Source organism: Trichosurus vulpecula, chromosome 7 (assembly GCF_011100635.1).
Source record: "Trichosurus vulpecula isolate mTriVul1 chromosome 7, mTriVul1.pri, whole genome shotgun sequence".
Classification (NCBI taxonomy): domain Eukaryota; kingdom Metazoa; phylum Chordata; class Mammalia; order Diprotodontia; family Phalangeridae; genus Trichosurus; species Trichosurus vulpecula.
The window spans coordinates 26,945,103-26,958,171 of NC_050579.1; the positions used below are offsets into that span (position 1 = coordinate 26,945,103).

The 13,069-nt window shown below is 42.7% G+C and overlaps 1 protein-coding gene across 1 annotated transcript in view; it reads left to right on the top strand.

The window, feature by feature from the left end:
• Nucleotides 1-8,073: 8,073 nt before the first annotated feature.
• GALNT17 (polypeptide N-acetylgalactosaminyltransferase 17) overlaps nt 8,074-13,069 on the top strand; it is a 315,475-nt gene continuing 310,479 nt past the window's right edge. The window contains 1 exon segment of the mRNA XM_036768136.1: nt 8,074-8,129. Coding sequence (XP_036624031.1) covers nt 8,074-8,129 — 56 coding nt within the window.

Sequence of the window (13,069 nt, forward strand, 5' to 3'; positions counted from 1 at the left end):
TAGGAAACTATTGGAGGAGAGAGAGGATCCAAGTGGAATGAGAATAGATGCATGTTGTGTTAACAGAGTGTGCCCATGAATCAATAGAGTCTTGCCCCCAGTCTAAGTGGGGGCACCCCCTGAAAGACAAGAACCACCATTTATGTCAGCCTCTCACTGTCTGCCTACCTTGTAGGCCATTAATTCCCTGGAGCACAAACAGGATTTCTTAAGCCAACAACAATAAATTCTGGGGGCGATTTTTTTTAAACTTCCAGGTTATCCCCCAGACTGTGGCCATAAAGGTCATTTCTTAAGAGGAGCATGGCTTTGAAAAGCTTGTGCCTTCTCTCTCTGTCTCACCCCCCCCCCCCGCCTCTCTTTCCCCTCTCTCCCTCCCTCCCTCCTCTCTCCTTCCCTCCCTCCTTCTCTCTCTCTCTTTCCCTCCCTTCTTTTGAATGGTATCTCTCTGTTCCACATGCTCCATTGGATAAATCTGCAGAAAGGAGGCTTAGCCCTGGTGCTCCCATTAATGGGAGGGAGGAGGAGCTGGGGACTTTAAATCCCCCTGTTGAAATTTGATCCCCCGTGGACTTACCATTATAGAGGAATAATGCTTAAACTAACAGATGTTCTCATCCTTGAGACTCAACAGAATATCAGGAGATTTATATTCCAGGTAGGGACAGAAGTCATACACACGAAGAGACAGGCTTATAGATACCTGTATAATGTATCTCCCTCCTTCCCCCATATATGTATGTTTTGGGAAGGGAGTGAGACTAGGCTGAGTTCTGCCCTCGGGTCAGCTGTGTGACCCTGGGCAGGTCACTTCACTTTTTTCAATCTCAATTCCGTCCAGAATATAGAAGAAAGAGAACATCCCTCCGAGTTTAGTTTAAAGAGCTGCTGACTGCCATTTTCTGTGTGCTCTTAGAGACTTCGGCTAACCTCTGAGGGTCTCTGTTTCCTTCCATGTAAGATAAAAAGGTTGGAAGATTGGACTGGAATGATCTCTAAGGTACTTTTAAGCTCCGATGTTTGGTGGTTCTAGGATAGCGTCTCTACAATTCTTTCTGTCTCTAACATTCTGTGGTTCTGTGTCCCATGCTTTGGAAATCTCAAGAAATCCCTCAGGTCAGGGAAGTTGGGAGATGTGTTTGATCTTTCCCATTGGATTTGAGAGACCTCAGTTAGCAGGCCCAGTAGGATGAACTGAGCATGACCAGTTGAAAGGCTCGTAGAATGTATTTGAGAATAACCAACATAATTATGATACATCCAAAGCATTGTCATCGTTTAGTCATGTCCAGCTCTTTGTGACCCCTCTGGGGGTTTTCTTGGCAGAGACACTGGGGTGGTTTGCCGTTTCCTTCTCTAGTTCATTTGACAGAGGAGGAGACTGAGGCCAACAGGGTTAAGTGACTTGTGCATAGTCATACAGCTAGGAGTTGTTTGGGGTCAGATTTGAGCTCAGGAAGATGACTTACTTCAAACACACAATCTATCCTTTGTGCCACCTAGCTGCCCAGTCTAAAGTATTATAATACAGCTGAAGTGATCTGAGCTGTAACTGGGGCAGGGCCATAGGACTTTGTCCCAGGGCCCTAAAATTTTAGAGGGCACTGAAATTTAAAATGGTTAAAAATGCTGCATGGTTTGTACATTTTCGCTTTGATAGTGTTCTTGTTCTTTTAATAGCATGGAAACTAAGTATCATGAATAATTTATTGTAAGAATATAAAGAACAAGTTTGGGCCCCAGGAAGAGCTATGGAAAGATATCTTCCCCTATTCCCTTTGCAGGAGAGGAGGTGGAACATGGGTGCAGAATGTTGCCTATATTATCAGATTTTTTTCTGATATATTGATTGGTTTTACTCATTTTTCACTCTTTTATAAAAATTCTTTGTTATAAAACGTGGCTTTCCATGACAGGGATGGGATAAAAAAGGAAATTTAGGCAGTGTAAAAACAAAATATATTAGTGCAATTCTGTTTAAAAAATGAACACTTGATTTAACTGGGAAGACACCAGATGGCCTGCTTTTCCTCCTCAGTGGCCCCATACCACCATGAGCTCCTCTGGGCCTGGCTCCCCCCTCGCCTGCTCTTCCCTCAGCTTCTTTATCTCCTCCCTACTACTGTGTGGGGAGGAAGAAAGCAAGCATTTATTAAGTGCTTTTTATATGCTGGGCATCATGCTAATCCCTGGGGATACTAGTACAAGCAAATAGGAAGGTAGACCTTGCCTGCATGGAACTTACTTTCTAATGGGGGAAGATAATACACAAAGGGGAACTGAAAAGGTGGGGGGAAGGAAGGTACCTGGTGCCAGAATGTGGAGGTGGGGCATGGTTTTGAAGTCTGAAAGTCAGCGGAGTTAAGAGCAGAAGGCTGTCCAGAATTTCTGGGCCCCTTTACAAAATGGTGGCCTCTGGAGGAACACACCAATGGAAGAAGGGAGTGGGCCAAAAGCAGGGATATTCCATGTTTATTCTTGATCTTTTAAGAAGATGGTGTTGGAGTAGATGATCCTTAAGGCCTTTTTTGGTGTGTGTCTTCATGAAAATTACATAATTGAGTGCTGGACTGGATGGGACCTCAGCCCAACAACAGCAACCTGCTCATACCTGAAAGGAGTAACAACCATAATATTTCCTAACAACACTGCTAACATTGAAACATAATGCTTTAAGGTTTTTTAAAATGCCACATATAATTAAAATTGTTATATATATAAAATTCACATGTATGGATGTATAGTGTTACATAAATGCATACATATACATAAACATGTATGCATGTATGTGCATATACACACATTTTTATATTTACATATCCACATACATGCATATGGAGGAGTAAGTATTTTTTCTCCTATTTGACAAATGGCCATCCAACTATTCATTGAAGACCTCCAAATAGGGGATCTAGCCCCTGCCCCCAAACCAACACCAATCCACCCAGTCTACTTCTGAACAGCTCTGGCTGATAGAACTCTTGTTTTGCCAAATCATGTTTTTAAATTACGCATGAATATTTTAAACTGAATGTGTTTGTATTCAGTAGGTGAGTACAAAAATAAACAAACATCTGCAGTAATCCATTAACATATGTGACATAATTAAATAATTGAGTCTCTGAGTAAATAATTTGGGTCTCTGCCTTTTGTTTCTACCTTGATTACCTCCTACTTACCGCTCTCCAGATTGAACCCTTCCTTTGGTGTTAAAGAAATGTAATTATATCAGAATATCCAATAAAGAGGTGAGACCATATCTGCCAATATATACAATATTTTGCCTTGATATACTCCCACCTCTCTTCCATGGGGAAGTAGGGATGCTTTATTGTCTTTCCTCCCCCTAGATTCTTCATTGATTTTTCCATTAGTCAGAATTCAGTTTCCCATAGGGATTGTAATGGGTCGACCCAACTCAGGCTGGTTCAGATTTGTATTCAGGTTTGGTGTTACAGCAAAAGTCTTCCTATAGGTCATTCAACAGTTCACAAGGGAGATTTCCTTAGCCATGGCATTGAAAGAACATTCAACAAGGATCTTAAAGGATTTAGCTTCAGTAGACCAGGATCTGGACTACTGAACTCCTATGGAATGGTCCACGTGGAAGTGTCTGGTTCCATTTATACTTGATATGGAAACTATCTGGTTAGCAAGGCTGGATCTGGTGACTTGGCTGACCTTAGGATACCTGCCAAGTCCTAAGGAGCCTGACTCTACGTGAGCGGGCCTCTTCAGAGGACAGGGAAGCTGTAACGATATGGCCAGAGGTAATCAGAAAGCTGTGTTAAGGGAAGTGTACCTTGACAATTGAACTCCTGGGCCAAGCAAGTCCTGGGGACAGCTTTGTCACCTTTCATGGAGAAGCTAGTTCAATCTGCCTAGAGAGGGCTGGGGGCCCTTATCTCGTGACCTATATTTTTAGACTTATATTTTTATTAACATTATTATAGTCATTGTAATATATAGTTCTCTTGATACTTCTCATTTCACTCTATCAGCTCATGCTTGTTTTCTATGTATTAGCTATTTTTAATGGCCATTAAAGAAATTCCTAAAGAAATTATCCTTCTTCGAGTTCAAATATTCCATTTCATTCATATACCCCAGTTTCTTTTTTTTCAACAACTTATGGGTACTCACTTTATTTCCAATTCTTTGCCACCACATAGAGTGCTATGAATAAATTAATATTTGTGACAGACCATATTTTTCTTTCTTTTTTTAGCTTTCATTTAGTATTTTATTTTTCCCCCAGTTACATGCAAAGACAATTTTTAACATTTGTTTTTAGAACTTTGAGTTCCAAATTCTCTCCCTTCCTCCCTCCCCATCCTCCCTCACTAAGAAAACAAGCAACTCAATATAGGTTATACATTTATAGTCAGGTAAAGCATATTCATAAGAGTCATGTTGTGAAAGAAAACACAGACAAAAAAAACCTCAAGAAAAATTAAATTTTCTTTCTTTCTTTGATGTCCTTAAGGCACACGTCTACTTGCTGGGCAGACAGGTTAGTCACTTTTCTTTCATAATTCCAAATTGAAATCTCCAAAAGTTGAACTGCTTCTCAGGTCCACTAGTGGACCGTTACTGTGCCTGCTTCATCACAGCCCCTTCAGCAATGACTGCTTCCAATTCCCTTTCTCTTACTGTTAGTCATTCAGAGCATGAGGTCATAGGATTATTTATTTATAATTGAAGCAGGCCTTAAAGACTATTGAGTCCACACTATTTTGCAAATGAAACTGAGGCACAGAGAGCTTAAATAACTCGCCCGGTGTCATAGACCTAATAAGTGTCTGATGCAGGATTTGAACTCAGATCAGTTCAGTGTCCAAACCAGTATGCTCTGCTGTTTCTTGTTTTCATGGGATTATTTACAGTTTGTGAATCTTTTGAAACCTGTTCATATCTTTTCATTGCTTATGTATTGGGGAGTGAGTGGTTCTTGGTATTGTAAGCTCTGGCTTTACTACAGACAAGGAAATAAAGTCACAGATTGCCCACTTAAGATCATGTAACTATGTACCAGTAAACCTGGGATTAGAACCCAGATCTTCTGACTCCTAGCCTGGGATTCTTTCTGTCATTTCATAACCAGATTGTCTGATCTATTTAATTTTTAAGTTTCACTTCTCCGGTTTTTCTTAGTATAGAAGCAGGGCTGGTCGTCACAGTCAGGAATGAAACCAGACCAGAGTCGTTTTCCTGGGAATTATTTTTGGGATGGAGACAGTTGTTTGGTGTTTGTTTTGCATCAGTTGCTAATTTCAGATCCTCGCTGTCCTCTTCCTGTCTTCTCGCTGCCCTGAGTCTGGGAAGGCAGAGGGTAGAATTCTTGTGTTAGATCTGGAGGCAGGATCAACCATGCCGAATCCCGTGAAACAATAGCTCAGTGACCAGTTCTAATGACCAGCTGGCTGATGTTTTTGAACAGGGAAGTCAAAAGGTGTTAGGATGGCTAAAACAGAACTGAGAGCCCTAATCCCTCATTTTAGAGATGAGGAAACTGAGGCACAGGGAGGTTGAATAACCTGCCCAGCATCATACCTCAGGTAGGATTCAAATTTGGGTCTTCTTGATTCTCAAGTCCAGCATACTGTCCGCTAAGGGCCCCTGTCTCCCTATAATACACCCAGATCTTTGCCATGAAAGATTCATTTGGCAGCTGTGTGAGGGATGACAGAGAGGGAAAGAGACTGAAATCAGAAAAACCAGCTAAGAGGGAATTAGATCACTTAAAAGGTTTTAGGAATGATCTCAGGTGGGGCTTCACTCAGGAGCTGCCTCCCCCTTTCCCTCTCCCTGATTTCCCCAAGTGAAAATGTTCATTCCCAGTTGAAAGATATTTGATTAGGGGTTTTGAACCCAGGTTTTTCTTATTCCAATGTCAATACCCTATCCAATGTATTTCATTACCATCTAGATCAATTTCATTGGAAATGGCTGAAAGTGTCAACAGTTTTGCATCGATGCCTAAGGAATGCAGTGCTAGCTCTGTGTGGCTTTCCAGGGAAAGGCGATGCATTACCCATCAGCAGAATTCTTCGGCATTTTGTCCAATTTGTCTTATCTTTACTATGTCCCTCTGCTTGCCACTTGGTCAGCTTTTTCTCTCTCTCTCTTCTTCATGGCAGAAAGGATACCAGGCTAAGGCACGTGATTTGCTTATGCCTTGAGCCTCTCCCCTCCATCTGTTCCAGGTTAGTGTATTGCCAAACTCTGCTTTTGTGGGTCTTACCTGAGCTGCTCTGCTGACGTGCCTTCTTTGGTGTACGTGTTGTGTTACTCCTTAGAATTGGAAGGCACTTATGGCAGTTTTGAGTTTGTGTTGACTGTGAACTTCCAGTCTTTGTTCTGATTTTCATAATCTTGCACAACACAACCTTAACCCTGGTGTGATGTGGCCTGCAGCACAGAATTTTCCTTATTGCAAGAATAATTTTAAAAAATCAAGAAACAGGAATGATGTTTCCTGATTCTGTTCTCCCCTCCTTCAGCCTTGACTGCACCCTCCTACCACCTGGCCCTTCATTAATTTAGTCATTTAGTCACTTACCCCTGCGATAAACATTCATTAGTTATATTGTGCTAGGTCTTGGGAGAATAAAATAAAAAATAAGAGACACAGCTTCTATACAGAGGGGGCTTATGTCCCAATAAGGAAAAAGACACCAATATAGATAAATTATAAAGCAGTTCAAGTGTGGCAGAGAATTGTAAAACAAAGTGCTTAGTGCATTTGGGGTGTTGGGGAGAGGCAGCTGTCATGTAAAGGAAGTGTACAGGGGAGATCAGGGAAGACTTCCTGGAGGGGATGACATTTGGGTCTGTGGTATTGGTAGTTACAGAATATATCAAATGAATGACAAGTATTTATTAAGCACCTACTGTATGCCAGGCACTGTGCTGGGTATGGAGGATAAAAATGAAATGGTCCTTGCGCTCAAGCAGCTTACCTTCCATTGGGACAGATAACAGGTACATAAATAAGCAGGTACAAAATTACGTATAAAATAAATGCAATAAATTTTGGGGGGATGATTATATACCCTAGCTGTTCAATCAATACTTGTTTAATTACATTAAAAGGGGCAAGGAGGATAATGACTAGATTTAGAGCTGGGTCTCAGATTCAAATCCTAGCCTTGCTGCTTGTTTACCCAGGTTATTTCTCTGGACCTGAGTTTCTTTATCTATAGAATGAGTGCATTGGAATAGATGATGTTGGGGTTCTTCTAGTTCTAAATCTGCGTTCCTGTAACAACAGGGCAAATTAGTATTTCCCTTCTTCAACCTCTGTGTTTGTTTTCTGTTCCATGGAATTTGGCCCTCCTTATTTTATTCTGGGATTCTTTAATTGGCTGTACCACATCATTTAACATTTTATTGGATGTTCCCTTTACTGACAGGTTCACGTGTGAGGTGTACCTCCTTAACTAGACTGTGTCCTTTTGTGGAGATGGTAAAAGATTGTGTTTAATTCAGTCTTGTAGACTAGCACAGCATAGCATGTAGAGATGTTGCAATGCAATGAATCATGGATTGTCTGATGAAAGATGGAAAAGAAGGCATAGGGTCATAGCAGGGATCTAAGAGCTCTTTGAGTCTAATTTTCTTATTTAAGAGATAAAGAAACTGAGGCCTAGAGAGGTGAAGTCATTTGTCCAGAGTTACATAGTTTATAAGTGCCTGAGGTGAGATTTGAATCCAGGTGCAGCAATATTTCTGCTGTGCTGGACAGGGCACCACCTTCTTTGTTACCCTTAAACCTCAATCGGTGCTTAAGGCACAGTCTTCCCTTATGTGAAATTTGGAAAACTGTTGTCTTGAAAGAGTTGTTAAAATGTCTTGGTAACCTTGCTTCCAACCAAACCTGGGGTGTTTTGCTGTGTTCTGCATGTGGAGGGAGAAGTCACCCCTGATTGCTGAAGATAATAACGAGCTGGACGCTGCATACTGTGTGTAAGGGACTTGTGGAGGTCCTTCCAGTCCCTCTTGGGGAGAGACATTGTGGACAGAAGACACTCTATTGACACAGAAGAGAAAGACTGAGAAACAGTGGCATTCATGCGAGGCCTCTCCATGTCTGTGGAATTGCTTGAGCACGAATGGACTTCTCCTGGGTGAGAATACTCTTTCTCATGGCTTCAGCTGAGCTCTCAGCTCACTCCTAGCTAAAGAAGCCTTTCGCTCTTGTCTATTTTCCTCTATAGGTTAATATAGCACATTGCATTCATTTTCAGGTGCCACATTTTAGGAAGGTGGGGAGCATCCAGGGGAGGGTTGTCAAATTGTGGAAAGGTCCTGAGTTCATTCTACATGAGGATCAGTTAATGGAACTGGGGATGTTAAGTGAGGGAGAGAGAAACTAACGGGGGCATGTTGTCTGTTTATAAGCATTGCAAGTTGGTTGTGTGAAAGACGTGGCATGTCGTTATTTTTGTGAAGACTTCTTGTTTTTAGTTCCATAAGTTAAAACCAAGAGCAGTGGGGTGAAGTTACAGAGAAGCTAATTTAGGACTGATGTAAGAGGGAAAACAACCAAACTTCCTAATAGTCACAATGATCCCCAAGTGTAACGGCTGCCTTGGAAACTAATGGGTTCCTCTCTTTTAGAGGTCTTATAGGAAGGAACGGGGGTCCCTAGTTGGTGATGAGATAGTGGGGATCCTTGTTCAAGTAAGCCTCAGACCTCCCATTCTTCTGAGACTCTGTGATTCTGTAATAATAGTGATGAATAAGTGGGTGTGTGAATTCTATCATCATTTGCCATGAGTTCATAAGTCACTCTTCTGGAGTCCTTGACATTTTCCTGGGAACATTCTATCCCTATGTAAGAATATTTTGATGTGTTGACTTGGAGAGATGGAATCAGGAAGACCTGTGTCCAAGTCCTATTTCTGACCTATACTGGCTGGGTGACTCTGGACCAGTTTCTTTGATGCCCCGGCTACCTCTGTAGTCTTACGGAGGATGTGTACCAATGGGATTGTAGGTCTAGTCCAAAATCCCCACCAAACAAAACAAGTAGACCTGTGGTCTTATAATGTGCTACTCTCAGATTCACTTGAGCTATAAAATTATTTTTTCACCCAATAATTATTAAATGGATGCATAGTACAAGACATCGCTTCATTTTCCACGGCACCTCCCTCTCCAAATGCCCCTGTATTTATTGTAGATCCAGTCTGTACATGTGTATGTGTGGTTTCTTTGATAGAATGAATATAAGGTACTTGAAGGCAGGGAATGTTGATTTTGGTCTCTGTATCCCCATGTCCTGCCAGAGTGCCTGGCATATGGTACACATCTAATGAATATTCATTGATTGATTGATCTAAGAAATATTGGAACTGATGAAAGGCTAACGATGGTGCTTACCTCCAGTCCCAGATTGAAGGCTCTTTGTTGGACACATCCCTGATACTCTCATAGCTTGGGGGAGTTGGCAAAGAACATTATAGCTCCTTTTGGATCTACCCTCATGGCTCAGTGGGAAGTCTTTAAAGGAGCATTACCGCCTACCTGAGTCCCATCCTGTTTTCTCTTTTTCTCAGAATAGACACAGCTTCTGCCTGTAACTCTTTGACCTTCAAACAAAGAGCAATTTCCTTAGGGAAAAAAATGCAAATGCCTCTTAAGCAGAGGAGCCTGCCTGTGTGTGTGATGCTGAGCTGGGGCTGTTTGGATCTGGCTTGGACCTGTCATGGACTCTGCACTTCTTCTGTTGCCATGCTCAGCCCTTGTTCTGAGACACAGCATAAACTTCCAGAGGATCATAGACATAGAATTGAAAGGGATCACAGAGCCATCTTCATTTTTCCATTTGGGGAAACTGAGGCCCACAGGGGTGGAAGTGACTTGGCTAGAGTCACACGTGATGTTAGAGCTGGGATTTGAATCCAGCAGGAAGTCTGCAGCACCAGTGACCCTCCCACTCTACCATATTTCTGTAAATGAAACCATCGTTTTCCAAAGCCATCAGGCTCAAAACCTTGGAGTCATCATTGGTTCTTGAATATTAAACACCCCTCTCCTGACACCCAATCAGTAGGTTGCGAATTATGTCTCAATCTAGCTTCCTTCCCCATCCCAACTGCCATGACCCCAGTTAAGGCCTCAGTTAGGTCTTCCTGGTCCATTGCAATGGCTTCCCTGCTAGGCCCCCCCACTTGTAGCATCGCCCTGATGCTCCCATCCTTCACGCCACTGCTGGATGAATCCTTCTGAGCCCACTTCAGATCACGTCAACTGTTCCCACTGACTGCAGAATAAAGGCCAAACTCTTGATTCTGACGGTTGATGTCTTTCACCATCAGCCTTCACCCTGGGGCTCAGCTTTATTGCACACTGCCTCCTTCTGTCCAACCAGATTATTTATTCTCCATTCTCCAAACACATCCCATGTGCTCAGGACTTTGCAAACCTTAAAGTGCTGTATAAAGTCAGCTCTTATTATGGTTATTGCTGTTACTGTCTCAGCATCTTGGCATACACCATCTCCTCTACTTGGAACACCCTTCTTTCATTCCTGCCTTTGAAATTCTCCCCTCTTCCAAAATAGAAGCCTTCCCTGACCAGCCATCTGCGAGTGATCTCTCCCCTCCTCAAGTCTCATGGCATCTCTTTCCCTCCCCTTTTAACCAGACTGTGATTTCATCAGGACCTCCATGGGAGGAATTTCCACCCACCATGACAGATCAGCATCCCTTCTGCAACTCAGAGTCTTAGAGAATGGTCCAAAGGCACCGACAGTTTAAAGGACAGGACCAGGGTCACACAATATAAGTTAGAGTAGGTCTTGAACCCAGGTCTTTTCTCTCCCACATTGTTTCTCTCTAACGCCCTTATAATAGCTTAATGAGATCTGGTGCATAGGAAACTGACCTCAAAGTCAGAAAGGCCTGGGTTCAAGTACCGCTCTGACACATCCTGGCCTTGATGATCCTGAATAAGTCACAACCTCCCAGTGGTCTTGGCAACCCTAATCAGTCAGACAACAAGCATTTCAATGCTTATTATATTCCAGGCACTGTGCTAAGCATTGAGCGTACTAGGAAAGAAAAAATAAATCACTGTCTCTGTCTTCAAGGGGCTCACAGTCTAATGGGAGAGATGATATGTAGATAGCTATGTCCATCTAAGAACCTAGGGAGTAGATAGAAGGTAACCTCAGAGGGAAGGCCCTGGAAGGGCCAGAAAATGCCTCCTGCAGAAGGTGGGATGGCAGCTGGAAAGAAGCTGGAATTCTAAGAACGAGGAGAAAAAGAATTCCAGGCATGGGGGTCAGCTCATGGGAAGGCAGAACTGGATGGGGCTGTCATGTCTGAGGAGTGGCAGATAGGCCAGCGCGGCACAATCATGGAGCACCTGGTGTTTGAAGGGGAGTAAAATGAAATGTAGGAAGCAATGAGCTTGGAAAGAGCCGTGAATGCCAAATAGAAGACTACATTGGATCCCGGGCATAATAGGGAGTCACTGAAGTTTGTTGAATTAGAGGTGGTGACATAGCCAGACCTTTTGAAAAGCAGCATGGCGTAGTACTTAGAGTCCTGGGATGGGAACCAGGAAGACCTGGGTTCTAATTTAATCTCACGTTCTTACTAGCCCTGTCACCCTGAGCCTCCCTGAGACTCAGTTTCCTTGTCTGGAAAAAGAGGACAACTCTAAATCTACATTCCCCTTTGGAAAATCATTTTGGCTGCTGAGTGAATGATGGATTAGAGTGGGAAGGAATATGTGTCGAGTAGACCAGTTAGAAGAATGTTGTAATAGACCAGGAGAGAGACAATGAGGGTGTGTACCGGAGGAGTGGAAACCTCAAATCTGGTACAAAAGAAAATCTCACCATATTATAATTACACAGTGTGCATAGAGTATTTTATAAATCATGACTGCTCATCATTATTAATTATAATTTATCTATTAAATTTTATATTATTGGAATTTCTGAACGTGTCATAATCCGTATTAGATGGTTTGCTCCCTGGGAGCAGGGATGGTGTCTTGTGTTCCTTTATTTTCCTCAGGTGCTATCCCACAATGCCTTGCAATTAGTCTTAGATGTTGCCTAAATGTTAAATTTATCTTTCATTCTTTTTAACCTTCAAGGTTGATCTTCATGTTTATTTTAAGTCAGCAGAACATGATAACAGGTGGCGGTGGTTATTATGGCTCACATCCCCTAAGGGTGGCCCTAAGTCTCTATCCTCTTGGATAGCCAACTAGTCAGAAGGCATTTATTAGGCACCTGCTATGTATCAGACACTGTGCTAAGACCTTAGAACAGGCAGCACAGTATAGTGCATAGAGGGATGCCTTTGGAGCCAGGAAGACTTGGGTCCGGGTCCCACTTCTGTGTGATTCTGGGAAGGTCTCTAAGAAGGTACTGACTCACACAGGGAGGGGTCTTCCTTTGCCAATTAGATCCTAGGTCTGGTCCCATCCCATCCTAGTCAAGGGCAAATGACCAATCCTGGGACAGGTACTGTGTGTGTGTGAATGTTTATGGGCCATCCCAGCTTTACTGAGGCAATTTTTTTAGCTAAATTGTATTAAACGTGAGTCTTGCGTGTGTGTGTTGAGGTGAACACCTCAGTTTACCTTTACAGATGATTCTCAGTCCTGCGAATGATTTTTCTGCTGCTTTGATGAACTTTTGTGACATTAGATTGGGGAGGGGGGTGGGAATACCCAGACCACTCATTGCATAACATTCATCATTGTTTCTCCACAATAGGGAGTGATTCTTCTCCCCCCCCCACCGCCCTTTTGAGGCCCTGAGAGTGGGTGTCCTTGATGTTGCCGGAAAAAATACCACAGAGAGAGAAAATTCCAACCTGCAATAATCTTTTCTCTTGTGCTTCCTAAGTAACATTGGCATGAATTTCTTTACTTCCATTAGTGGGCTATTTTGAAATAAGCCAAATGGAGTTCCCATTTTCCTCCTTGTTCTTCCTTGGCACATTGACCCATGGGGGAGAGTGCTCAGAGGCAAACCCAGCTCAGATGCAGTTCTGCCCCAATTGTCCTAGGCGATGGCTTGGAGTTGGAGGCCACCCCT